Genomic DNA, 27,467 nt, shown 5'->3' with positions numbered 1-27,467 from the left:
AGTTAGATATAGTTTCTACCAGATAAGGCGTTGCTGAAAGAATAAGCTTGTAAGCCTCGAGGAGGCTGCTTCTTTGCCAAAGCGTAGCAGATCTTGAAGCAGAGTACGACCCATCGAGAGATTGTGCTCTTCGGCACCGCCCAACCTTTCTTTGCGCCAACATACCCCACGAAGAGTTGGTTGTCGACCTGGAAAACTTGTGTGCGGTCAAGGTAGAACAACAACACTCTATGGGTCATGATGGTTAAGTAGCTCCTCTTCTTTGGAAAGATGTAGAGGAGCATAGAAGGTGCACAAGGGGACAGATTGGTCCACATGAAATGGTGGGATCACTTTTAGCAAGGAAGAGGCCCTAGTGTGAAGCACCAGTTTGTCAGGGTAAACCAAGAAAAAGGGAGGCTTAGATAAAGCCTGCAGCTCACTCACCCTCCCGGAAGATGTAATTGCCACAAGGAAGGCTGTTTTAATCATGTGCAGCGGGAGGGGACAATTGTGAAGATCCTCAAAAAGGTGCACACATCAAGAAGTGATGTCCAAATTAAAGTCCCACACAGGTCAAATAAAAGGAGAAGGGGGGGGGGGAATATATGTACAAGGCCCTTCAAAAATCTATTTCCAATAGGGAACTTAAATAAAGAGGGTTGGTCAGGCAGCCACAAGAAGGCAGACAGAGTAGAAAGATAAGCCTTGAGAGTGCCCAAAGCAGAGCTCCTGCTGGGCAAGGGTAAGAATGAAAAGCAAAATATCAGAAAGGGAGGCAAAAAGTGAGCTAAATTACTTTTTTGTACACTACGATACACATTGTTTCCAATGGCAGGTGTATACCGTCTTGGTGGAGCACCCGACTGTCAGAATAACACTGCAGACTTTGGGACAATGGTCGAAATCTGTCAACTGCTGCCGCTCAATCTCCATGCAAGAAGGTGGAGAGTGGACAGGTTCCGGTGGAGGGCCATCTCCTGCTGCTGCGACAGAAGATGCTCCCGAACGGGCAGCCTGATTAGAGGTTCGATGGCCATGCTCAGTACCCTGTATACCAGACTCTCTGTGCCCAGTCCGGAGCCACAAGGATGACTTGGGCCCAGTCATTCCTGATCTTCTTGAGAACTCTGGGCAGGAGTGGTATGGGTAGAAAGGTGTATAGGAGGTCTGAACTTCACTGCGCTTTTTCGGCTTGGTGGAGGTGAACCGACCTAACCAAGGCTCTCCCCACTGCTGAAAGAGACCTTGCGCCACCTCCAGTTTGAGACGCCATTCGTGATCCGCTAGGCATCGGCGGCTAAATTTGTCTGCCTTGGTTTTCAGGGAACCAGCCAGGTATTGAACCAGCAGGCAGTATGCCCTGCTGCTCCGGCCATGTCCAGACACGCAGGGCCTCTTGACAAAGGGTTCACGATCCCACCATGCCCTATTTGCTGCAGTACTATATGGCAGTGGTGTTGTCAGTGAACACTTGTACCAGCCTTGATGGAGGATAGAAAGGCATTCAATGCCAATCGGATCGTTCCGAGCTTCAACAGGTTGATGTGGAGTCCGGTTCCAGCTAGAGACCAGAGTCCTTTGATCCCCACCTCTCCCAGATGGCCGCCCCATCCCAGGAGTGACGTATCTGTCACTACTGTCCGATCTGGTTGGGGAGAGGGGTCTGCCTTTGACCCAAAAACGGTTCAATAGCCACCACTGCAAGTCTTTCGCAGTCCCCTCCGAGACCTGGACTAATTCGGTGAGATTCCTCATATGGTGCGCCCACTGGAACTTCAGATCCCAATGCAGAGCCTGCATATGCCATCTAGCATGAGTGACCAGCAGGATGCAGGACGCCAAGAGGCCCAGAAGCCTCAGATTCAGTCTCAACGAAATCCAGGATAGGGGCTGAAACATCAGCATCATAGCCTGAATATCCTGGTTTAGATGCTCGGGGGGATAAGCCCAAAACTGCACTGTGTCCAGAACACCTCCGATGAAAGAGAGTGTTAGAGAGGGAGCCAGGTGTGACTTCGGCATATTGATAGTGAACCCTAGCGAATGCAAAAGGTCCGCTGTAGTCTGGAGGTGGGACACAACAGTCTGGGGCAAGCCTGCCTTCAACAGCCAGTTGTCGAGATTGGGGAAGACTGACATCCCTGATCTCTGCAGATGAGCTGTAACCACCGCCATCACTTTTGTGAACACCCGAGAGGCACTTGTAAGACCAAAAGGAAGCACGATGAACTGAAAGTGCTCATGGCCTACCGTGAACTGCAGATCACGCTGGTGGGCAGCCAGGACGGGATATGGAAATACGCGTCCTGCAAGTACAACACTACCATCCAGTCTTCTGTATTCAGGGCAGACAAGACCTGAGCTAGCGTTACCATCTTGAATTTCTCCTGCTTTAGGAAGAGGTTGAGAGCTCGGAGGTCTTATCCTTTTTGGGGACCAGAAAGTAGCAGGAATAAGAACCACAGCCTTCTTCTGGCCCTGGAACCATTTCTATAGCCCCCTTGGCCAAAAGAACAATGACTTTCTTGCGGAGCAAGGACAAATGATCCTCCATCAGGTGGTCATAAGATGAAGGGATGGAGGAAGGGGTGGTCTGAAAGGAGAGAGAATAGCCCCTGCAGACTATCTGTAGAACCCACCTGTCCAACATTATGGACTACCAGTTGTGGAGGTGATGGCGGATCCTGCCACCAACTGGATGCCCGTGGTCTAAAACCGCATGATTAGGAAGGTATGGATGCTGAGCTGCTGGTGGGGTGGAGGCTGGACCAGACTGCTAGCTACCCGACCGACAAGGCCGGTAGGAACCGCACCCTCGTCCACACAGAGGCTGGAAAGCCTGCGCGTCTCGTTGGCCGGGATAGGGTTTGCATGGTTGAAAACCCTTTCCATACTCGAAAGGAGCGAAAGGCAGACTGGGGATGATGTAGGGTAGCAGAGAGGCCCAAGGACTTGGCCTTAGTCCGCGAGTACTTAAAGCGTTCCTGCACCGAGTCGGTAGAGTCCAGGACCGTGAAATTTGCTGTGTCTCTCCTTTCTGTAATGGCTTGAGAGAGGATGGCCCGTCCTCGTTCAGGACCTGTGGCAAAACTGTATCCCACAGCATGTGGGAATAGTGGCCCAATAGGCATGCAGTGTCCACAGACAGCAATGCCAGGGTGGCGGAAGAAAATGTTTCTTCCTCAAGGAGTCCAGCCTCTTTGATTCCCTGTCTGGGGGTGTGTTAGTGAATGCGCCCTGTGATGTGGAAGACTGGACCACCAAGTTCTCCAGTGTTGGGTGAGGAAGTTTGGGTCCCCAGGAGCATGGCGGTGGCAACGGGCAATTTTCCTATTCATAGGAGCCCCTGTGTTGGGTTTGGACCAGGTTCGCAGAAGGACGTCAGGGAGGGCTTCATTGAACAGGAGTAGGGGTTCTGAGGAGTTGTCTCCCGGTTGGAGCCTCAGTCAAGAATAGCCTTGACAGTCACAGAGGGCAGCTGAAGGTCAAGGACCTCAGCCGCTTTCCACACCACTATGGCATAAGAAGCTCCCTCTTCCGTAGCCATGGTAGGAGGCTAAAGCATGCCCAGATCTGGAGAGGTATCTAGTCCGCTGGCATCACCCAGTTCCACACACCAGTCCATTTGGGGTTCATATGGCTGGTATTCTAAAGGGCCCAGCGACTCCTCCCACTCCTCCCTGAGGCCTAGTCCGTAGGAATAGGGCTCAGGATCTGATCTTGGACCCAAAGGTCCTGCCGGCATCAGCGGACGCAGTTGCGTGTCAGATTCGGGGATGATAATGGGGCTGGCAGCACCGGGAGCATCTGCCCCGGCATCGGGGAAGGTCGAATTGGTACGGGCCCCCCTCGACCCTGACGGGACCAAAAAGTTCTTGATGGGTCTAGCAGCCCAAATGTGAGGCACAGGGCCTAATATAACTCTTTAAGTTGGGCGGGGGTCGCTAAGGCTCCCGGATATTCAGGGAGGCGTGGAGCCAGCCTAGGCACAGGCTACGAAGAACCAGGCCTCGGATGCTGATGCTCCTTCGTCGTAACAGACATGGAGAAGTCAAAGAGCGATTTGAATTCTTACTCTTTCTAGTGCCTCTTACCTGAATGTCCCGAAGTTCGTGAATGGGGCGGAAAGGATCTCGGACTCTGAAAGATCCCAGGAACTTCCTCTCGACTAGGACCTCGACTTCCGTGGAGTTGCGTGCTGGGCCGCTAGCTGCTCAAGGGAGCACTCCCTCAAAGCCTTCGGCGCCATGGCCTGGCAATCGGAACACAGACTTACAAGGTATGGATCGGTCACCTACATTATCCGGTGACAAGCTCTGCAGGGGATAAAACCTGTCCTGCATGATGACATCCTCGACACACCAGGAAGAATCCTCAAAAAACAGTCAACAAAAAGTCACAAAATTCCTATAAAAAAACGACAGAGGGGTAGCTCTTCTGTGGATCAGCGCTTGCTGGCACAGAAAGAATAGAAATGACGTCAGCGCGTCTGAGTGGCGCGTATATGGGTACCGCGACATCACTCTGGGGTGGGTGACACAGATGACGGATGCGGAGTGGATCGATGTCACCTACCGGTGCGCAGGGGTACTACTTAAAAAATCTTCTTGATCCAGTCTGATGCCTGGGAAATTCAAAGGTAAGGACTCTCTCAGATACCTTGTGCACACAGTATTCTATGTTATGGAGAAATTGTCATGCTGGCACAATTCTGTCTAATAACTAAAGGGTGCTTACAATACTTAGTATGTTGTATGTAGAATATTTGCCCCGTTGCAATTTTTTTCTACAAAGCCTAAAAATGTGTGTGGGACATAAGGGACACAAGTTGTCAACTGTCAGCTGCACACAGGATTACTCTTCAATGTAAGCATCTATAACGTGTTCAATACCTCAGCACATCTATGATGCATTAGTAGCACATGCGTTTTGTAAACAATTATATCCATTAACTGGATCCTGGCTGTAAATAAATAAGTAGAAAGGTAACATGGTAGTTGCTTGCCACTATGCAAGCTACAAAACAAACTAGCACACTAATTGGATGATGTCATGTCCTAATTATATCACAGAACATTTCCTAAGTGATGTCATGTGAGGTCATAAGCAGTGCATGACGGGGCACAAGTTATAGTTAGCACTGTTAACTAACTGGTGAATTTGTGGGTTTTTTGGGTCCAAAACGTTAGTTGTCACTGACTAATTCACCCAACTATAACATTACTTTAACCTTTGGTTTTTTTCAGTGAAGAGAGAAAGAGAGTGTTTTTTTTTTTTTAACTGGGCACTAATCTTTCTCAGCTGGACTATTTCAAACAGTTTATATTCGGTCTACCTGCTAGTAGCATTGAGACATTGCAGAGAGCAGAATGCTGTAATTAGACAGATTTTCCATCTAAAGAAATTCAATAATGTCTCTCCAGTTAGGAGGCATCGGAAATTCGTTCGATATTGAACAAAGTATTCAAATTAAAATTTGAATGCTCCTCCTCATTCATAAAACTTTTTACCAGCATGAGAAATTTTGCTATTTCAGAATATGTACCACTTATATCTCTATAGTTGGAAAGCCACCTCCTGCTAAGTATTCTTAGGGTCAGGTGGGCCTGACATGGCGGTGGCTCTTTTAGGGTCCCTTTCAAGGTCCTTGTGGCTAAGCTTTACAACCATCTCGTCATCCGTTTAAGACTAATTGAACATGGTCTCACTTTCAGAAATGCCATTAAGACCCTTATTTTATGGCAATGTTCCTTTTCTGTCTTTCTTAGTTAGGCATTATCTATCTTTCAAAGAAACCCACAAGGTGATCCTACACTTTATAAATATCAAAAGCCAAATCAAATTAAAATCAAGGAGAAGATCTATAAAGTTATAGCTGTACAACCGAAACGGAGAAGAGTTCCATTTTGCACAATGCTAATAAGGAGATATGAAGTCTTGCAATCATTTGAAACCCAATGATGCATGGTCTCTACACTACTTTCTAGCTGGCCTCCAAGAGAAAAGACTGAAAAAAATCAGCAGTCAGCTGTTACTAATGAATTCCCTGAGGAGATCACTAAGACACTTATGTCCTGTATGCACCTTAATCAACATTATCTCCCAAGTCTCCGAGCTCATTCTCAAGGTAAAAGTATACCCCAGCCCCAAAATATGGTTCCAATGAGCAGTGCCAGCTAGGCTTCTAGGCAGATGGGAGTCTGGGTGATCTATGTTCCTGGTTCATTCTCGATTGTTTTGAAGGGCTGAAGCCAAACTAAGACTTCATGAAGCAGAAGCACAAAAATGGACAGAAGGAGGTGCCAGGTATAAATACCAGTCACTCCCAAGCCATCTCTTGAATCCACCACCAAAAGACTACTTACATCACCTGTCACAAATCTATAGTTTCCAACATTACGGCAAAGCTGCTGAGTAAAGCAGAAACATGCACTTCGACACTGAGGCTGTAAACCTGCTCCTAAGAGTAGGCCCTAACTTAAAGAAGGGTTTAGGAGTAAAGGTTCTATTAGGACAACCATGCTAACTTGGCTGATGAAAAATGTTAAATACTATCAAATATGTGCTTGATGCTACATTTTGTATGAAAGTGTTCAAAACCTCTGATCATTTTCTGGGTTTTGGTCTTTAGGAGCTATTCAGTGCCTAAAATAACTTCTAGAGTCACCTGCAACTATTTTAAGATTGCCAGAGATTGCTGTTATCTTGTCACTAAGGCCTAGGAGGGAATCAACAGCACAGAACCACCACAGTAGAGGTGTTTTTGGACATCAATGAGTCATCAACATTATGGGATTTCACATTATAGAATGTGTTAGAATCCGGGGTCTCTGGTTGGCGCAGGTATGCACTTGCGACAAGCAGGGACCCTTTTCATCTAAGTCAGGGCAAAGGATCACCTATTTAAAAATAACCCCTGCTCACCCTCTAGTTAACGTGGCGCGAGCAGTCAGGCTAAATTTCCTGAGGGCATATAGGTTAAGCGCTCAAGTTGTCCCACACAATAATCACCTCCCCACCACACAAAGACACAAGGCTGTATTTATATCCAAAATATAATTCTTTACATAAAAGGCTTTCGTTCAGGCAGGTTGCATAAATACAGTTCTCTTAGCGACTCTCAATCCAGTTACTTTCAAAGGCTTAAAGGCAGTCCACAGGTTCCAAAATGGCACAGTTCTACTTAAAATAAGTTCTTTGGGTCTTATGCGCACTTCATAGCGCCTTTGGGATGCTCTGGGCAAGGTTTTTGCAGTGCCTTGCTGTTTCTCACGCTTCCCGCGTGAGCCGGAGTACGCTTGCCGAGTACCACGCTTCTCGCGTGAGCACCGGCAATGGTTTTCAATGCGGTACGGTCCGGACTGCCAGGGACGCGCCGTACATCGACTGAAGCACCCTTACGGTGCGAACACGGGTGTGTTGCAGGGCAGTACGGTGCGAACAAGGAGCAGTACGGGGGACGAACCCAGAGTGTATTTAAAGGCAGTACGGTGCAGTACGGACGTAGTACGGTGCGAACAGTGCGTGCAAACAGTACGGTGCGAAGCACAAATACTTCAGGTGGAAGTACGGATCAAACAAGCTGCTTCCAAAGTGAGCACCCGGGCAATATGTTTCCAAACCCTTCAGATGTAAGTACGGTGGCGAACCCAGAGTATTTTAAAAGCAGTACGGTGCACACAGTATGGTGAAAATTCAGACTATTTCCAAAGGCAGCACGGTTCAAACCACGGCACTTTTGGGGACAAGGACGGTCCGTACAAAGGCAAGTACGGACCGTAATTACGCGCACAGCTCCCAGCAGGTCTCAAGCAGGTACGGCTCGTACATAGGCAAGTACGGGCCGTATTTTCAGCGCGATCGTCCAAAATACCTTTGTTCTTGTACGGGATGGTCCCGGCGGCCTCGGGTTTCGACGGAGCGGTGTCCCACGTCGCGGTGTCGTCCCTCGCAGTCAGAGGGCGGCGGTGCTTCGTGTGGCACCCGAAGAAGGTCTTAGCCACACGACCAAGGGCAGAGGAGGGGAAAGCAGCTCCGGGGTAATCCACAGCGCGTTGCAGCGCGATCAGCTTTTCAGTGGATCACAAGTCTGCACAGGGCCTCGCGGTGATCTTGACGGCGCAGGGTCGCCAGGGCTCGGTGCACAGGCCTTCAGGTGCCTTTCTCCACGTTGCGAGCTACGGCTTGGAGGGGCTGGTACTTGCGGTGCTTGGACCAGGTAGGCAGGTCCTTGCGGTGCTCGTGGTAGTCCCAGGTGGCAAGATGTCCCGGTGTAGAGAAAGGGGGAGAGGCACACAGGTTCTCTGGGGATCAGCGTCACGGGATGGCGTCCAGCTACTTCTCCTCTTCTGGGGGTAGGTTGCGCCCACTGTTCCTGGGGCGCAGATCAGGGGGCAAGTTCACAAGCAAGCCCTTGGAGATTGTTCAGCACAAGTTGATTCAAAGTCTTTTCCTCTCCTTCCAGCAGACAGGCACCCACTGCAGGCCAGTCTCTCAGGCAGAGAGACAGTATTCCTCCTTCAGCTTCTCCAGGTCCTTCTCCTTCAGGCAGAGGTTCGTCGTTGCGTAAACAGGATCTGATTTCTTAGGAGCCAGGCTCCTACTTTTATACAGTGATTCTTTTGTTCTTTAGCGCCAGGGGGTCTGGGCCTGGCTCAGTCCAGTTTTGGAGCACTTTGTTGTGGTGACTCTGCGCTTTCCTTTCAGCAGTAGGGCAGAGACATCAGCCGCTCCACAGGGGGCGGAGCCGGCTTTGTGCTGGCAGAGCACAGGTCTATTCAAGAGTCAAGGTGTACTCCTCCCACCCATCCTGGTGTAATCTCTCTTCCCACCACCTGGCAGCCAGCCTGTCCCCTGGAATTCCCCAGCCCTGCTCCTTACTGTTGCTAGGCAGAACACACACACACAGCGCAGAGGCGGACTGAAATGGCCAGGTCAGTAAATACTAACTTTCTAAAAGTAGTATTTACAAACACAGGATATTAAAATAAACTTTACTAAAATAAGTATTTTATTATTCTGAGTTCAGGCGTACTAAACATGACTTTCTACCATGCTCTATGAGTCCACTGGGATTACAGGGTGTAGTAATTCCAGCAGCCCATTCTGGCCTATGGAGAGCAGGTAGCCTTCAATAGTGAAAAACGAAAATGGCTGTAATTCACTATTAAGACATGCCACACACATCCGGGCATGTCCTACCTTATGCCTACAATGCACCCTGCCCTTGGGCCTACCAGAGGGGTGACTAATATGTAGTTAAGGGAAGGTTTAGGGACTGGCAAGTGGGTGCACTTGCGCAGTCAGCGCGACAGTACCAGACTGCACGCAGGTTCTGCAGTGGCAGACCTTAGACACATTTTACTAGGCCGCTTCTGTGGGTGGCACAACCAGTGCTGCAAGCCCACCAGCGGTATTTGTATTTACAAGCCCTGGCACTCCTGGTGCACTTTACTAGGGGCTGACAGTAAACCAAATAAACCAATCATGGACACCAATCAATGTATACATTTTACCATAGGGAGAGCATATGCACCTTAGCACTGATCAGCAGTGGCAAGGTGCCCAGAGTCATAAATCAGCCAACAACAGGTCAGGAAAAATACAGGAGGAAGGCAAAAAAGTTTAGGGATGACCCTGCAAAAAGGGCCAAGTCCAACAGAATGCATCAAGGAGGAAGAACTACGGGTAGACACACTTCATAGCAAAATGGGTAGCAGGTGAAGGTAAGAGCTCAAAAGAGCACCGTCAGTTCTAAACTCCCACAATATTAGTATTTATTAAGCAAAAGGAGAATTTCCATGAGAAAAATGAAAACTCCAGCAAGACAAGCTCATCTTTCTAAGTTGGTGAGCCGAGTCAAACTAGCACTTCTGAACCACTTTGAAGAGGAGCAACCATTTCAATAGGTCTTAATTTAAAAATGTTGCTTCTTGGACTTAGGAGGTGGAGTAAACTAGTCCGGGTGGGAAGTACCCTCTGTCTGAGTGGTTGACCAGAAAGGAGGAGCTAAATCAAATGAAGCTAAATTAAAAACTAAATGGGGCAAGAACTGGAAGTTTTCTGCGGTCAACAAGTAGACATGGATCAGAAGAAAGTTCCTTTACTGTGTCACAAATGCATATTCCTCACACAATCAATCAAGAGTTTATAAAGCGCACTACCCACCCGTGAGTGTCTCCAATGGCATTGGCAAGCTCCAATGGCATTGGCAATCAAGAGGTGCACTTCGTGCAGGCTCAGTTGTCATAAGCAATGTCAGGGCAGCATCCAAACTGACATTTGTTGTTGGCGAACCCCATAATTCTAATCTAAAACTATCACAATAGAGGCACTATGATGAAATCTCTATAGAAGAAATACAATTAATGAAGAAAGATGTGCCAGTTTTCTTTTGTGTTGATAAACCATGCACAAGTGGGCAAAAAAAATTAGATTGAAGGTGCAGGCTTGTGCCAATGGTACCCTCTCGCACTCTCACTTCCATGGAAACATACAATACTGGACTTAATGAAAATGGTAAGGAACCATGTTTGCCTATTTTTGTCAATTTTAGGAAGCATCCCACGTTTCAACTAGGTAGTCTTAGATTTCAACAATAAAAATGTGTATGAAATTATTCTCAGTTGTAATGTAAACAATAATGCTTTGTGCCTACTCACTTGTGGCTTCAAGCATTTGTTTCTACTATCTACTTGAAAACGTTGAGCAAAATGTGTCTTTGTTTGAACTATTAACATTCCATGCTCTACGGATAGTGTTTCACCCATGGAACGGCAGACTTCCGCAGAGCGCTTGCTCTTTCTTACCTTTTGTTTCATTGCATTCTTATGGAAAGGCATTGGCGTTTCAATTACAATTACCAAGCATGCACCCACACTTAACAGAAACACTTCGGTATCCACAGGTGCAGAGACTACATTGTGGACTTTTGTTTCGGTAAAACATGTCCACTGAATGCCAATGAGGAACGCATACCCAATGGGACAAAAACTATGCAAATGACATCGAGTAAACAGCATCCTGCAAGTTTCCAGTTTACGGGAAAGCTGTACACTCCACAAACTGCATTTCTCGATAAAAATGATACAATGCCATGCTGGATTCTTGTGTAGTTACACATAGCTAGAACTAAGGCACCAGGCTAGCTAGCATTCCATTAAAATCACGGCTGAGAAATTTAATACAGCATAGAGATTTCAAGTGGTGTTGCAAAATCAGAGAGGGAGGAAATGAGTCGACTATTAAAGCCTTTGATATTTGCAGTAGGTCACTCTGATTGGGTAATCTCTGGCCGCCTGGATATCGGTCCGGTTTGTAGATTTTATATTTTGTTCTAATCCGTTACAAGCTCAATATAAATATTTAAAAGAATCTCTGGTTGTCAATCCAAATGGCATAGACTTTGGAAATAGCACATATCCCCATCATCAAGCAAGACAACCAAACAGGTATTTTGAATTTATGTAGTAAACACAGGTTAGGCTGTGGCCTATAGTGAAGTTTTGTTTGTTAGAGCGACCCACAAATCAAAGAGCAAATATTCTGTACCTTTTTGTAAGAATTGCTGCAATATATGCTGCTATCACGCAGTACAGTTAGGAACTTTGACAATATGTGTGATTAACTACGTTCTTGTAATGACGAATAATTACAGATGAATTAACTCAGTCAAAGAAACTAGCAAATGTGTTGGAGTTAATTTTCTTTGCACTACCAGTCTGTTCTTGGACTCGAGCTAGTCATCTCTTACTAATATTTGATAAACGTAATACTTCTATGATTTACCCACCTCAAAGACCAAGAACTCTCAACACATCACATCAATATACATCTCTACAATAGGGCCTCAGCCACACAAAAACAAAATGCTTGTGAAAAACAGAAATCTAATGACTAATGAAATGACCTCAACGTGACCAACCATAAGCAATATCAAGCAGAAATGCTGTCCAAATCTGTGATCTAGTAGACTTGGAACAATAAGCTCCAGAGTATGTTGATGTTTTAAATTAAATGACTTATTTTACATTTATCAAGCAATCACTATTAACCACAGTGTGATGTACACCTCTAACCTTTGATTGTAGCATACTGCACAGACTGTCAGGTACTACTAATATTCTCTCTTTACGTGAAAAATAGATTAACTATCCTATGGTGCCAATTTTAATTATATACTGCTAAAGTAAAATACACTGAATTTAATGACAGTGTCCAATTACGCGTCAAATAGGTCAGCACCATATGTTTTTAATCCGAAGCATTTGAATTATAAATATTCATACAAACAAAAAAACTTCTTCCCTAGATCCAAACCAGCCATCAACTTAGGACTCAGCTTGTGTTTCTGACAATTACCAATTAACTGTGCCGTTTGTTGAGATAAGTATGGGGTACATGTAGCTTGAGTATTTAGGGTGGGTGTGAGAGGTGTGTTTGGTCTGTGTAATGTGTTGGGTGCTAAGAGTTATTCATGCCATGTTACTACTCTGGTACTAGAAGACTGATGTGAACATTTTACTTGTTAGCTCCTTCCTGTTGAGGTTGCCTCTAGCAATGCATCTTATTTTCAGTGACTAAAGCTTACTTTTACTGTAGCCAGAAACATCTTTATAGGATAACAGCTTCATTTTTCAGCAACGGTGCAATACTTACCAGCAAGTACACTTGTCTGGCTGTCAAGACATATTTGTCCATTAAAAAGGCACAGAAACAAATGTGTTTGTCAGCCAGAGAATCAACACCATAAGGACATATTTACCCAGTACCCTCTGGCCTTAGCAGCCTCTATGTAAACAAAAAGGTATTATCAAATGTTCAAATGCAATTGAATCCGATATGTATCTGATGTCAGTGGTGAAACCACATGCAGAAAGTAAAGAAGAGAATAGGATGGACAGTAAAGATAAGTTTGTAAGTAAATGCAACAAAATATAACTAGCAGATAGATTTAGGTTTTTACTTTAACAGCAAGCAACACGCAGTCTAAGTTAGCCTTTCTCCTTTGCTTGTGGCTCATGCCCTACCCCATCTCTTCTTGACTGCCTTCCAATGGCGTTCAGCTGGCAGGGGCAGCTGTTTTTATCCACAATCCCACACACAGGCGATCTGCAATTTAAAACTACCACACAGGCCAGGATAGACCATTACCGACCTACCAAATCCATCCTTCAAATGAATAAAATGTAGCACTCAAAGGCAGGGTTATTGTAACTGCAGGAGTAAGTGAAGGCTGTGACGAACTTGTTTATAGCTTTTGTGAACATGGGGTCGGCCAAAGGCAGATCGTAAAGACAATCTGTAGTTGTGTTTTTTTTTATTGGTTTAATTTTAACTTTGGTATCAACTGAATATGTAGAAATATAAAGTGTGAACATACTGAATAAATTATATTTTAAAGCCCGTCCTACTGAAAGACGACACTCTAATCAACATTTGGACAATTCACAAGAAATACTTTATTAGAATGAAATATCTGCTGGCACGCATCTTAAAACAGTTCTTGTATCTTGAGGTGAAAATGGAACAAGGTGCATATTTCAATCATTCCCTAGAGATTTCGAAAAACTGTAAACTCTGCACATCACTTCCATGTTTCAGTTCAAATCAATAATTAGGTGTGTAGACAAAATATGCTTGTCTGGACACTGGCAGCACAGAGTACTAAGGGTCTGCCCTGTGCTGGGGGTCTGCTACTTGGCTTTAGACTTTACTTGAATCTGAAATGGGGGCTACACTATCAGTTGTGTGAGGGTCAGGAACCTGATGAGAGAACATCCAAAAATGAGAATGAGCGAGTCCAACTTAAGTTGGTCTCAGTAAGCCAATCAAACAACCCCTCAATCACCCCCTCCCGCAATCAGCTTCACGGTTGTGGTGTGGAAAAAATAGATGCTTGATGTGGGAATAAATTGGAGACAACTAAAAGCCCCTTTGGCAAATGCTGTATGCACAAACAACACCCCCTTCTTGTGATGGTGTTTGGGGGGGGGGGGGGGGGCAGAGAGTGGCAACAGAGGAACAGGACCATAAGAACCTGGGACACAAAAGTACCTAGATTTGGAGGAAAGCAAGCACAAAGCAGGAGACAAACCAGGGTTTCCAGAAAATGAAAAGGTCATCACTGTATGGACAATACAATGACAGAATACGGCACAGACCCCCCCCCCCCCCTTCCCCGCACCTGAGTCTGTCTGCATGAGAAAGCTTTTGTAAATTGAACAGAAACGGCTCAGCTTTGAGCATCAACAGGAAAGGTCAGCAGGAGAGTATTAGTTGGAAACTACAGTTCACGACTGGTGAAAGGGTGCAGACAGCAGAGGGAAAAAGGAGCTACAAAAAAAGAACTAGTGCACTATATTTGGCTAGCATTAATGAGGCATGTCTTTTTGCAGCATGCAAAAGGAGCAAGATATGTTACTCAATTGGCGTTTCTATTTTTAGTTAACAAGCAGATCATTGCAGGTGAACATAAAATAATCCCGCAAACTGTACAGGGCACGTCAAGGGCTGTGTAGGCCTCGGCTACTCAGCTCCAACGAGCACCACGTTGCAGTACCTTTTGTTTTCTTAAGGTCCAGGGAAATTTCCTTAATGGTGAATTCAGTGTGAAAAGGAGCAATTTGTTCACGGAGAATCAAAAGATGCTTGATTAAAAAAAGCTGTCCATCAATCTGTGCCTGTAACAGAAAAAAAAACGTAATTAAGTCGTGAATGATAACGATGATAAAGGCAAGTAGATAATCAGGCAGGACTTGAAGAAGGATTCGTCCTAGTGCCCGTGAAACGAATACATTTTGTGAAAGTTTATGCATTTGATTTCTTTATTTAGCTCTCAGGGAAAGCAACTGCACAGGGTACGAGGAAGGGGCTGGTTGGACGCTAAAGCAATCGAGGACATGGGCCTCTTAAAAATAACTATAACTTGGGGAGAACTGCCCCCCTAACACCCTTTCCCCGAAGCCACAGCATTGGATGCACTGATGAGAACTATGTCCCTCGGTAAAGTGCTTGAAGGAGGTGTGCATCGAAGAAGAGGTCTCACTCCGCAATGACGTTTCTCCACTTACCCAGCTCCTCCGAGTCACCATTTTATAATGGGATACTTGTTGGTTGGGAGGGGGAAGGGGCATACAAATCTAAATCTGTAGATGGTTAACTCAACTTGGAGTTCCAAGTGGCAGCATAGAAAACTCGAGCTTTGCACTGTGTATTTAATATCACTTACAACTTCAAGCAAGAAGAGGAAGGAAAAGGAAGGGGGGAGGAGGAAATATGAGGGGAGGCGGAAATATGAGGGGAGGCGGAAATATGGAGGAGGTGGAGGAAGGAGAGGGGGGAGGAGGAAGGAGAGGGGGAGGAGGAGAAGACTCTTATATAGCACTTTATGCTCCACTTCTCTCGTTTCCAATCACTGTAAACAAAAGGGATTACTACTACCAAACTTATTGTGCAAAAGCGACAGACCTATAATTCTACCAATCGAAACAATTGTTAACCCACAAGGAGGGAAAACAGATGCTAATAACACTTCCTTAATAACAACAAATCTAAAAAAACTGGAAGAAGATGGTCGCTTGAAGCTGGACATTCATACATCTGTACTGCCAACTGCAAATCCTTGGAACCAAAAGAGCCTGCCAAAAGAAGTGAAAAACAAAGGAACTCAAATTCCTCCTGCTCGAACTTTGGTAGCTATTTGCCAGAATAAGATGTTAGGAGGAATCTATAATGGGTAGTTCATCATTTAGAAAAATGTATTAATTAAAAAATAATTTCTCTATTTGGCTTCTCGGTAGGTCTTTTCAAGAACATAAATGCCTCGAACAGTGCCAGGTAGAGTTTGCACGGTCTGCTGCACAGTTTGAGCTTAAGCATCCTTTTCATGGCAGCTTTACACCAGTGGGACCAGAGCAGCACTGGAAGTCGGGCATAAGGACGGTTTGCGAGTGGGACCGTGAGGAAGAACATCTTATTCAAGGGTAACCAATTGCTATTAGCATATGAAATAGAATCTTTGACAACTCTTTGATAACACTGACGACATAAACTTTAAAAAGTATATAGTACATGAATAACTAGGTTGAAAATGACAATGTAATTGTACTGTAAGATGTGTGCTTTTATCTAAAATCGCTGTCTGCTGACAGAGTACTCATAAGAATAGAGCGTTAAAAAATGACGAACGACAGAGTAGTCATTATGGTGCCTAAAATAATCAGGCACGGCTCTGCAGCCCGCAGTCTTGAATAAAAAAGCAGAGACCGCATAAGACCTGCAGACATCAATTCCATTAAAATGGGGTTTGTTTCAGCTCGAACCTGTTTTGATAAAAATGACTAGGGGTAATGAGTTGTTTAAAAAATTTATTTTCTATTTGCAGCATTCTGGCCACTGTCTGTTCTGCATGCAACTCCGAATCTCCGTTGCAACTCCCTTGTCTCCCTCGACATCATACCCAGAGGCTCTAGCGATAACCAGTGCTGAAAATTAAAATATTTAGTATTTGGTTGGAGAGCAAGAATGAGGCGCTGTGGCAGTATTCCTACTAGCGCCAGTCAGTCCATATGCTTTTATTAATTTATTAGCCCCATCCCCAAAGAAACTGAAAGCTAAAAATGTAGTTTTAAAGCTACCCTGGCTTAATTTTCTGGTCACAATTCAGCCATAGGTTAGGCCGTTAGGGTATCTGCTGCAGATGTCAATGTGTATCCAGCTGATCTCAGAACACAATACTGAGAGATAGGTAGCTCAAGTGGTTGATTCACTTGCAATGGAGATTGATGCCCACTCTCTCTTATGAGGTCTGAATCATCGCAAAACATACTGGAGGATTAATGTGCCTGCTGCAGAGTACCATGAGTAAGCAGTATGTGGCCGGCTTATCCTGTATGCCAATTTTCCAATTTAATGATGTTTTTCTAAGCTGTCTTATTATCTTTTATTGATGACCTGTTATTGGATTTAATGGCTCGGATAAGTGCCTGCTTGGCCTTGCGACAGTCATCACTGTACCAAGGGTGCCCGGAGAGTCCCTGCTCTCGTTCTTTTGATAGAGAAAAAGATATTTGCCGTGGCAGTTATTAAACCATGGTGATTATCACCAATTTCGGGAAGGTGCTAGAAGGATCAGCAATTCCGCTAAGTTGTTTTGCGGCCTGAAGAAATGGGGTGGCAGTTTGATACAGTGTGATTGGCAAATTACCCCCAATCTAACTCTCCTCCTGCAACTAGTCAGAATTATCCTAGAAGCGGATAGAGATTGGACTTCAGGTACGCTCTCGGGACATGGTGGAACTATCTCATGGAATCAGGGCATTATGGTCACTATTGTGTCGAGGCGCAATCTTAAAATCTATTACCTTGTGCCAAGATTTTGTGTCCACCAAGATATAATCTAAAATGGAGGCACATCCCAGTCTGTTGTAAGTATAATTTGCCGGGGAGTCAGATTTTGTGTGCCAGTTACACGCCCTAAGTGAGTGATTCAGTGTAAGAGTGTTCATTTGGAGTACCAGTGGGGTCCACGCCTGGGTTGGCGGGATATTAGGCTCTGGAATGGCCCGGTGCTGGTCCTCCTCACTGGGGTTACCTGCATTCAGGCCATTCAGAGGTTCGTACTGGCAATTGAAATCAAAGCCAAGGACCACAAAAGTGTTATCTGGAATAGTAAGCAGGAAGGTTGACAATTGATCAAGAGTCGAAGACTCCTGGCCGTAACCGACTGGAAGGGAATAAACATTAATCAGGGTAATTCTGATTTTTGCCGGAAGACTCAGAAGAACACACATAATATCATGGGAGGATGTCTCTATCTGTTTTGCTGTGCACCCCAAGTGTACGGCAACCCAGATGCCGACTCTCCCTGAGGGCCTTCCCCTACCCCCATGAGTGGCTGCTAGGCTAAAGGTTGTGTAGCCTAGTCTGTGTGTATCCACCCTAGCCTAGGTTTCCTGAAACATACAGATTTCATTTGGATCGATAAAGGCTTCCCACTCTTGATTACCCAGTTTGGAGGTAAGGCCAGCGATGTTCCATGATAGTACCTGGAACTTAGAGGTGCAATGAATTTGCTGAGGGGGGGGAAGCTGGGCTCCTTCGCCGAGGGACCTTTGTCATTCCCGACAGTAGAGTATTCAGCTGCAGGGCTTGCAGGATCCAAGGTCACCCACTGTTGTCCATTGGATACCTGCGTGGGCCTGGGGGGTAATTCAGATGTAATTAGAATATTAAGAGCCCCTTGTACTCCCTTGCTTTGGACACTTCTTGGTCCATCAGCCCCCTATGTGTCCTGTCCAGTTTCCTGCCTGGGATGAACAGGGCTCCAAGATGGTTCCCATAGTTCTCTAGGACCCCCGACCTCCCTCTTAGATTTTAATTCCAATGTTGTTAGCTGTACTGGTTTTAGTCAGTCTACTGACTCTAGGGACCCAAATCGGTTTGTAAGGGGTAAGTTAAAAAGTAATGGGCTTGGTTGGACCTGTCCCAAGATGGTCCTTTGTTTGATCTGCTGCCTGGACCCTTCTTGTGCAAAAAACACGGTCTCTTTTCAGACACACGTCCTGGGGCGTAAAAGTAGCCCAACGGGAGGGAGCTTATGCCACCCGCCTGCCTTTGTTGGTTGCGGTCTAGAAGGGCCCTTACAACCCAAGGGTTTCCAAAATTGATCACAATACTATCATCGGGTAGGTCTTTCGGCCTCTGGATCACCCATCCCACCCTTTGAGTGAACAGAATTTCTCCTGCATCTTTATACGAGAATTGAAGCTACTTGGCCAGCCAAAAAATGGAATTGTTTTTTTAGTTCAAAGTGATATTCCTTCTGCCCCATACTTCATTCCGGTACTCTGACATGAATCATAACATATGGGGTGGAGTTCGGGGGGAGATTGATACATGGTAGGGCTGGTCTCACCTCTGGTGCTTCTGTTCGTAGATCTTGCCCCATGTGGACTCTATGGTTTGGTCCAGAGTGCTGTATATTATCTCCGGCTGTTGGCATTTCTGGGTAGGATCTATGCTTGTTACCAACCTCCCATCCCCGTGTAGGCCCCTGGCACTGGGCACTATCCTTCACTGTTGACTTATTGGGAATGCTCACATCTCTATTTGCATCCCCCCTGTTGATCTGACTTGGCAGGGACGGGCTCACGTTAGTTACAGAGGTGTGATCGAACATGGGATGGATAGACAAAAGTTGAAGCACTTGCTGATGAGGGGAATCGCCCACCCTGTGATTTACTTCTACCTTGCCCACATGAGTCTCCACCAAGGTTGTGAGCTTATCTACCCGGTTGATTAAGGCGTTGAGTTTGTCCTTGATGATATCCCTTATTTATGACTGAAGTTCCAGCATCAAGTTTGACACCCAAGATGGTTGTTCTGTACCTTTCGATTGAACGTCCGCCTGGACCTCCCTTCCCCAAATCGCCATTCATTATGTGGTCCATGGCACCCTTCTTCCGTTTGGGCCCAGCCCTCGTAGCGGGTTTAGTCTTCCCTTTTTTTGGGGGGCCTGAAGGAGTGTCCTCTTCATGCACATCCGTTGTGGGTGTGTTGTGTAACAAGACACATGTCCGGGGCTGTGTTTTGGAGGAATCAAAGTCCACAAATAACGGAGTAGGTTGCGGAACGGGGTTAGTCAAAATAAGGGCTAGGTCCGGTGTTAATGATAAGTGCCTTTCAGTCAGTTTGACTTCAGTTGACACCGCTCCTATGGCCCTCTTTAGCATCTTGTCAATAGAAGTGGGCTGCTGAGTTGTTGGGGATTGCATGATTAGAGATTGTTTTCTCAATGCACAGGCACGCTTCCCCATTGTTGCTTAATATAATTAAAGTCGTCAAACTCCGCGATCAGCCTTATCGATGACTCCACTTAAAGATGGGAAGAACCGGGACAAGGCCAAGACAACTCGACAGCTGAACATAGGTAGGGGCACCGGATGAAGAGGGGTAAAAGGAGCAAAAACAACTGCCAGGCCTCGCTCAAAATATGGCAAATAAAATGTATTGGCACCAACCTTAAGCTCCAGCCCAGGTGAATGATTCCATGGGTCTGTAGTTTCCCACTGGTGCGCCTTAGGGGGTGGCCCAGCCCAGCCTCTTCCGGGCTCTGATGGGCGCAGACGGGCCTGCCCTTGGCCTGGGCACACCAGCGCGCGCCCCACGCTGTGGGAGCCGCGGGATCAATTTAAGCGCCTCCGGGCGCACACACCATCAGCGCCCCCGGGCGCGGAACAGGGCTTGCTGAGGATTGGCGTGCCCTGTGGGTGGTCTGACGGTCTTGGCTGCAGTGCGCGACTCCCACACTGCGGGAGCCGCAGGAACAATTTAAGCGCCTCAGGGCGCACACACAAATTTCTGCGCCTCCGGGCACGGAGCAGGGCTTGCTAGGGATTGGAGTCCCCTGTGGGTGGTTTGACGGTCTTGGCTGCAGTGCGCGTCTCCCCTGTATGCAAGAGAGCTCGGTGGGGTAAACCATTTGCTGCAGAAATCCTCATATACGCTAAAAACATTAATTTGTATCTTGGTTAAAAAATTTTAAAAAAAAGCTCAGTGGATTTAGGGCAAGCACAAATAGCTGCATGTAATATGCAAAGCATAAATTAGAATCCATGCAGCTTTTTACTGACTGTTTCCTTCCTCGAATAAATGAATGGGTGCTACTAAGGTAGGTATTAGTAATAAACCCTACGTTAAAAAGCTTCTATTGTCTAACATGGAAATGGTGATTTTAGTGTAGACACTTACCGGAGAAAGTAAACCACTGGTTTATCTCTTGGCCGACAAATAAAGCAACACGTCACTATCTTTTAACATTTTATGGCTGTAAACTGGGATAATAAATGTACTACCAGTCCTTTAAGTGAGGCATTTGGACCTTAGAGCTTCAAATCCGGTGCGCCGATCGGCACGCAGTGGCGACCTAGGCACAGCTAGGATTCGTAGAGCCAGCTCAGAATATAAACCTGCATACATATCTACATATCAAAATACACAAACGCCAAAAAGTCCTCTTGTAAGAAACTGCAAACACCCGGAGTTGACATCTAACAGTATTAAACGAACCAACCAGGTTAAAAAGAACAAAAGAGAAACCCCCATAGGCCACGGAAAATAGGCGTCATTCATAAAGACAAAACCCATCTCATGAGTGCTTTTGGAACACTTTTTACCCAAGTATAGAGTTTACCCAGGATAGTAAGGCAATATCTCTCAAAAGTTACCAAGACCTGCACATCAGTCTATCCGAACCCCATGTGGGAACAAGAGCCACAAAGCGTTGCGAACTAGTTGATAGCTCAGGAAAGAAGCTTGTTTGGAAGTCGTCTAATAAAAATCAGATTGCCAGAGCAGCTCATTAGCCCTTTGTGAAATCCGACAGGTTTAGTCACAGTGCTCAAGACAACACACTGAATAAAATTATATTAATCTTCTAATTGGAAGAAAAGCGAAAGCTGGTCCCTTTGGTGAAGAAGAGCCCTCAGCCCTTCGATGGGACCCTAAACAGCCTCTGGAAATAAAAATATGTAAGTGCAGGTTCCCCTTACCGGAGTACCTGCTTGTTTCAGAGAAGTTCAGGTGCTCTCCATTGAAAGTCTAGCACCTCTGCTGAGAAGTGCAGGCAATCTCACTCTCAAAATAAAAAAGTGCAGGTTCTCAGTACCAGACAGTACGGGCCTATTTACAGCACTGCCCTCAGACGTTCAGGGGCCCCCGCTAAGCGCAAGGACAATGTATATATCTGAGATATAGGAGACTCAGGTGTCTCTCATCACTTTCAGCTGAGGGAATTAATTATTTTGCGTTACGCCACTACTTTGAAAACCATAGTATGAAGGGAAATTCTCATTGTACGAAATAAACAGCAACATTGTAACATTTTCTGGATTCAGCTATGAGAAAGGAATTTTTTCCATAAACGATTTTAAAATTCCTGTGCCTGCTAAGTAATGTTATCAAGAGAGTAGTTTCTATTGATGGAACCCCCGACTCCAGTTTAAGGAAAATCTCATTTCCTACTGGAATATTTTCCCCAAAAACACAATATAATACCACTGTGCGAACATACAGACAACTGGAAAGGAAAGGGTTTGACATTAATGGTGTTGTAGACGTAATGGAATCCAGAGGGTATCAATGAACTCCCCTGCAGAGGAACACCATGTGCCATAGTATGGCCTCTAGGGTGATGAGGATAAAGAGATGAACAAGATATATATGGAATGTAAATCCACTTCAATGGTTCCTGCTGTTGTATGCAAGGAAAATACGCAAACCTTGAACTTTAGTTATTTTGAACCCTGCGAATAATTCAGACAGTGTACTCCAAGGTCCAAATTAAGGGGCTAGGGAGAATCAGAAAACAATAATCTTATTAGGATTAAACTGCAACATAAAGAATAACTATCTGATGTATTATTAACCTGTCTCACTTCTCCTGAGGTCAGAACATAAGAACACAAATTTCAGAAAGTGAATCCTTAATAGTGAGAGAAGACAATGTTAATTAATAAGACAAATGAAAACCAGAAGTAGGTCTTGGACAGTCTAAATACCAGCAAAGGATGTATGTCCCGTTTTCAAAGAGAGGCTGTAACATACCAATTCATCTCTGGAAGAAACCCTGAATAAAATGTTAAAATGTTGCAATGAAAGACTGTTACCATTCGAAATGGGCTGCATGTGAACGTTCACGAGGGACCTGCAAAAATGCATTATGTAACCCAATAACGTGGTGTGGGAAGCTGGCTCTTTATATAGTATACCAAAAAGAGGTATATTGTGCAAAGAATATAGGTATCCCTTATGAGTGGACAAGGGCTTGCTGTAGCAATCCCAAGGTGCTGTTTTGGGGGGTAGTGAGTGTAGGACCATGGCTTTGTATATACTATACCAAAATGAGGAATAGTGTGCACAGAGTCCAGTGGAAACCCAAAGGTGGCAGAGGTAAAAGTATATAGCACCTTAATCTCTATTTGTGGTAGTGTGGGCGAGCCGCAAGGCTTTATGAGAAGGTAATGTTAAGCATTTGTTGTACACATTCAACAGCAAATGATGTCACACACTCAAAGACTGAACTCAGACCAATTTGATTTGAATAAAAAAATTATTTAGTTGTATTTATTTCCTAGAACCAAGCAAGCCTGGCACAGGTAAGTATATCTGATAATTTTCATGGCAGGTTGAACAATACAAGCAAGCTGAATGAAAATGACTGTTACAGGTTTGTAAATGCTTTCAATACAGTGGAAATTACTGTTTGATTACTTTGAATTACTTTTCATATTACTCTCTGGATTACTTTTTCTTCTCAGTGTGATATACCTAGATATCACAATGGGACATTTTTCAAGGAAAAACAGTCAATGTATTCCTATGGAGAGAAATAAAGTTATTGGTTAACAAGTAAGTACTTTGTAGTGGGAGTTGGTATTCTGGAGTTAGAACCAGGGATCTCCCAGGGTCGAGGATGCACTCTCAAAGCACCCTCAGTGGCAATAGGGCAGCCGGGTGTGGTGCGCTGAGGCCCAATGTTATCGAATGGGGGGAGGGGGCCTCCGGTTGGTGGCTGCTCACGAACAGGCCACAAGGTTGTGGGAGCAAAGCTCCGGGGGTTTCGCTCAGGGCAAAGGGGATCTGTTTTAGCACCCAAAGTACATTTGCAGCAGCGCAGGGGCAGCTTGGTGAAGGGTGCTGGTTTAGTGTCGGGTGCCCTGTTGATTTCGATGGGGATTCGTCGGTATCAACAAAGACTGCAGACTTGGGGATGAAGATCTTCTGGAGATGACCACCGGTTGGAGAGGTAAGCTGGGATGCCTGGGGATGCTCGGACACCGTTGGTTGGGCCACTGAGACCGTGGGACTTTGGGTGCACGGATGTCTTTAGGCGTTGGGTTTTCCTTACCAGCTCTGGTCGTGGTCAGGGGGGGATCCTCCAGAAAGAGGCTGCAGGCCTCTCTGGGAGATTCGAGGCAGGTCAGAGATCACCAAATCACAGGTCAGGATCGCCGGGGAGACCTCCTCGTGGTGTTGGGACACTCGAACTCGGGCTGTGGGCATCCGGTGCAGAGTCGCGGATTTGGCCGGAGACAGTCTGTGGGTGAGCAAATCCGATGCTCACGGGAGACATAGTCTTGTGGAAGGCAGGGTAGGTCCTCTGGGTTCTTGAGGTTGCTAGCTGCAGGACACACTGGGGTTTCGCTTCTGCAGGTTCGAGGTGGGGATAGGCCGGTAGGGCTGGGGCCAAGTCAGTGGGCACACTTCTCTACTTAGCTTTAGCATGGCTTCTTCGGTCCTCCTTCTTTTGTTCTTGGTCGGTTCTTGTCTGAGGAGGCAAGGTTCAGGGGTACCCCTAAATACTAGATTTGGGGGGGTTACAGGTAGGTAAAGGTTGGGACTAATGGGTCCGTTCCTTGGGGTTGGTACACCCCCTATTATGCCACTTTTGAAGGATGTGGAGGTGGAAAGAAGGTGGGCAAAGTGATGGTCTGTCCGATGTGGAAGGGCGTGACAACCTTGGCAAGAAAGAAGGACGAGTCCTTAAAACCACTTTGTCCAGATGAACGACGAGAAAAGGAGGTTTAGAAGAAAGAGCCTGGAGCTCACTCACTCTTCTAGCAGAGGTGATAGCTACCAGGAAAGCCGTCTTCAGAGTGAGAAGACGTAAAAGACTGTCATGAAGTGGCTCAAAGGGAGCATATATCAGATAAGTCAAGACAAGATTTAAGTCCCATTGAGGCATTATGAAGGGCACTGGAGGAACTAGTGTGTAATGCCTTTCAGAAAGCGATTAACAATTGGGGACTTAAAAAGAGAAGGCTGATCTGGATGCCGTAGAAAGGCGGAAATGGCTGAGAGATGGTGTTACATTCTGTATTATGCAAGCTTGTATGTATCGCTATGTAATCTGGGCTCACTGGAATATGGAACACAGTGCCTGCGTGGTACAGTTTGTGTTCCATGTTCCAGGAGTCGACAGTTGCTGTATATTCCTGGTAGCTTGTAGTGCTGTGTCTCCATTACATAACATAAAGCTACAATCTTTAAAACTACCTTGTTTCCTGGAGTTTTGGATTTCTACAATTGGCGACGAGGATGGGATAAAGACTGGCATCTATAGTGATAATGCATCTTTTGTTGACACAAAATGATCTTAAAGTAGGAGCATTAACAATCTCCTCTTTAATACATTTGAACGCTGTCTCCTGTTTGTCTGTCCATACAAACTCAGAAGATTTCCTCATTAATTCTCTGAGAGGTTCCATTTTGGTTGCAAAGTTTCGTATAAACTTGCTATAATATTCACATAACCCTGCAAATGACAATAATTTATCCTTATTATCAGGAGCTGGTGAATTGATGATAGCATCTACCAAAGCCTTTTTTGGTACTACACCCTCCCCAGAAAGTGTGTGTCTTAGATATTCCACGGATTTACAGAAAAATTTACATTTACTAGCTTTGAGTGTTAACCCTTACTCACTTAACCTAGAACAGACTTCTTTAAGATGTTGATAATGCTCATCATCATTTTTTGAAAAAATCAAAATATCATCCTGAAAACATTTCACAAATGTAGACAAGTCTCTGAAAATGTGATGCATAGCTCTCTGGAAAACAGAAGCGGCCGAAGCCAAGCCAAAAGGCATCCTTTTGAACTGAAAAAGGCCATGTGGTGTTATGAATGCAGTGTAATGTCTAGAATCCTCTGTGAGTTCGATTTGATGATAGGCTGACCGAAGGTCAAGAGTGGAAAATACACCTGCTCCATCCAACATACATAACATTTCATTGATATTTGGAAGAGGATGACAATCCACAACTAGGTTAGTATTAAGAGCTCTTAAATCAACACATAACCTAATACTTTTATCCGGTTTAAGGACTAAAACAATGGGAGACACCTATTCCGAAGACTCCACTTCCTCAATAATGTCATCCTTAATCATGGTATCCAACATGTTTCTGAGGTCCTCTCTGATATAGATGGGAACACCCCTTAACTTTTGTTTTACAGGAATAGCACCCAACTTGATTTTGATCCTGTGAGTGAAGCCTTTGAGTTTCCCTAAACTATCTGAAAAAACGTGAGGATACAACTGTGAAAAATCAACCGTAGAGACAGATAAAGCAAGTACCGAAACTGGTTACTTGTCTCTGGGATTTAACATAATACATAGCCTGGCTTGGTCACGCCAGCCTAGCACATTGACACCCTTAAAGGTAACATACAATTTAATAGTGGTGGAATTACCTTTGAACTGAATAGGTACTTCTTTGTAACCAATAAAATCAATTGTAGAACCATCAAAATTGAAAGCCAAAATATCCGGCTCGCATAAAAACCCAATATCAACCAGATCTCCCAAGCACTTTGAGCAATACTCTTTAGTAATAATTGTCCAAGGAGAACCAGCGTCTGCCATGAGTTCCAAGTTTTTTCCCAAAATATCAACAATGCATTTTGGTGAACCAATTTTATCTACTTCCGACAAATCAAAGGAACTCTGAATTGAAACTACCACACCAGACTCTACCCCTCCAAAGGAACAATCATTAGGCATATTCTCACATGCAACACAAGAAATCTTTCCTCTTCCAACATTGGAAGAAGCTGGATTAAATTTCCTGTAATCAACTTTAGGTTTCTACAGATGGCCTTTGATAGTGCCCAGAGCAGAGCCCTGCTGGGCCAAAGAGAGAGAGAAACAGAAGGACCTCGGAAAGAGGGGCAGCAAGGGGATCCACAGCCTTTGCTGTGCACCATGCCACAAATTTGATCCACCTGCAGGCGTATACCGTCTTAGTGGAGGGACGCCTGGCTGCCAGAATAATGTCACAGCCTTCGGAGGAAGGTCGAAAGCTGTCAACTGTCGCCGCTCAATCTCCACGCATGGAGGTGGAGGCTGGACAGGTTCGGGTGGAGGACCGCCCCCTGTTGCTGCAACAGAAGATCCTACAGAAGAGGCAGTCGAATCAGGGTAGCGGTCACCATGCTGAGTTGCTCAGGATACCAGTATCTTCGTGCTCAATCCGGAGCCACAAGGATGACTAGGGCCCGGCCGCGCCGAATCTTCTTCGGCACTCTGGGCAGAAGTTGTAGAGGCGGAAAGGCGTACAACAGACCGCAGCTCCACTCATGACGAAAAGCATCGCCGAGCGAGCGATGCCTCGGAAACTCCAACGTTCTCTTCGGTGGCGAATAGATCGACCCAAGGCTCTCCCTAATGCAGAAAGAGACCTTGCGCCACCAACGAGTGAAGACGGAATTCGTGATCCATCATGCACCGGCGGCTGAGTTTGTCCGCTCTGGCGTTCAGAGACCCTGCCAGGTGGTGAACCACCAAGGGAATGCCTCGATGTTCCAGCCATGTCCAGAGAAGGAGAGCCTCCTGACATAGGGTCCACGATCCCACCCGCCCTGTTTGTTGCAATACCACATGGCGGTGGCGTTGTCCGTGAACACCTGCACTACACTTCCC

The 27,467-nt window shown here is 45.6% G+C and overlaps 1 protein-coding gene across 1 annotated transcript in view; it reads right to left on the bottom strand.

Annotated features, from left to right (window-relative positions):
- The window catches only part of COG3 (component of oligomeric golgi complex 3), a 343,588-nt gene that overhangs the window by 92,325 nt on the left and 223,796 nt on the right, over positions 1 to 27,467 (bottom strand). The window contains exon 17 of the mRNA XM_085621830.1: positions 14,543 to 14,663. Coding sequence (XP_085477956.1) covers positions 14,543 to 14,663 — 121 coding nt within the window. The remainder of the gene's footprint in view (positions 1 to 14,542; positions 14,664 to 27,467) is intronic.

Source organism: Triturus cristatus, chromosome 8, assembly GCF_964204655.1.
Source record: "Triturus cristatus chromosome 8, aTriCri1.1, whole genome shotgun sequence".
Lineage (NCBI taxonomy): Eukaryota > Metazoa > Chordata > Amphibia > Caudata > Salamandridae > Triturus > Triturus cristatus.
Note: the sequence above shows the minus strand (reverse complement) of the source record. Positions and strands in the feature narration are given on the sequence as shown.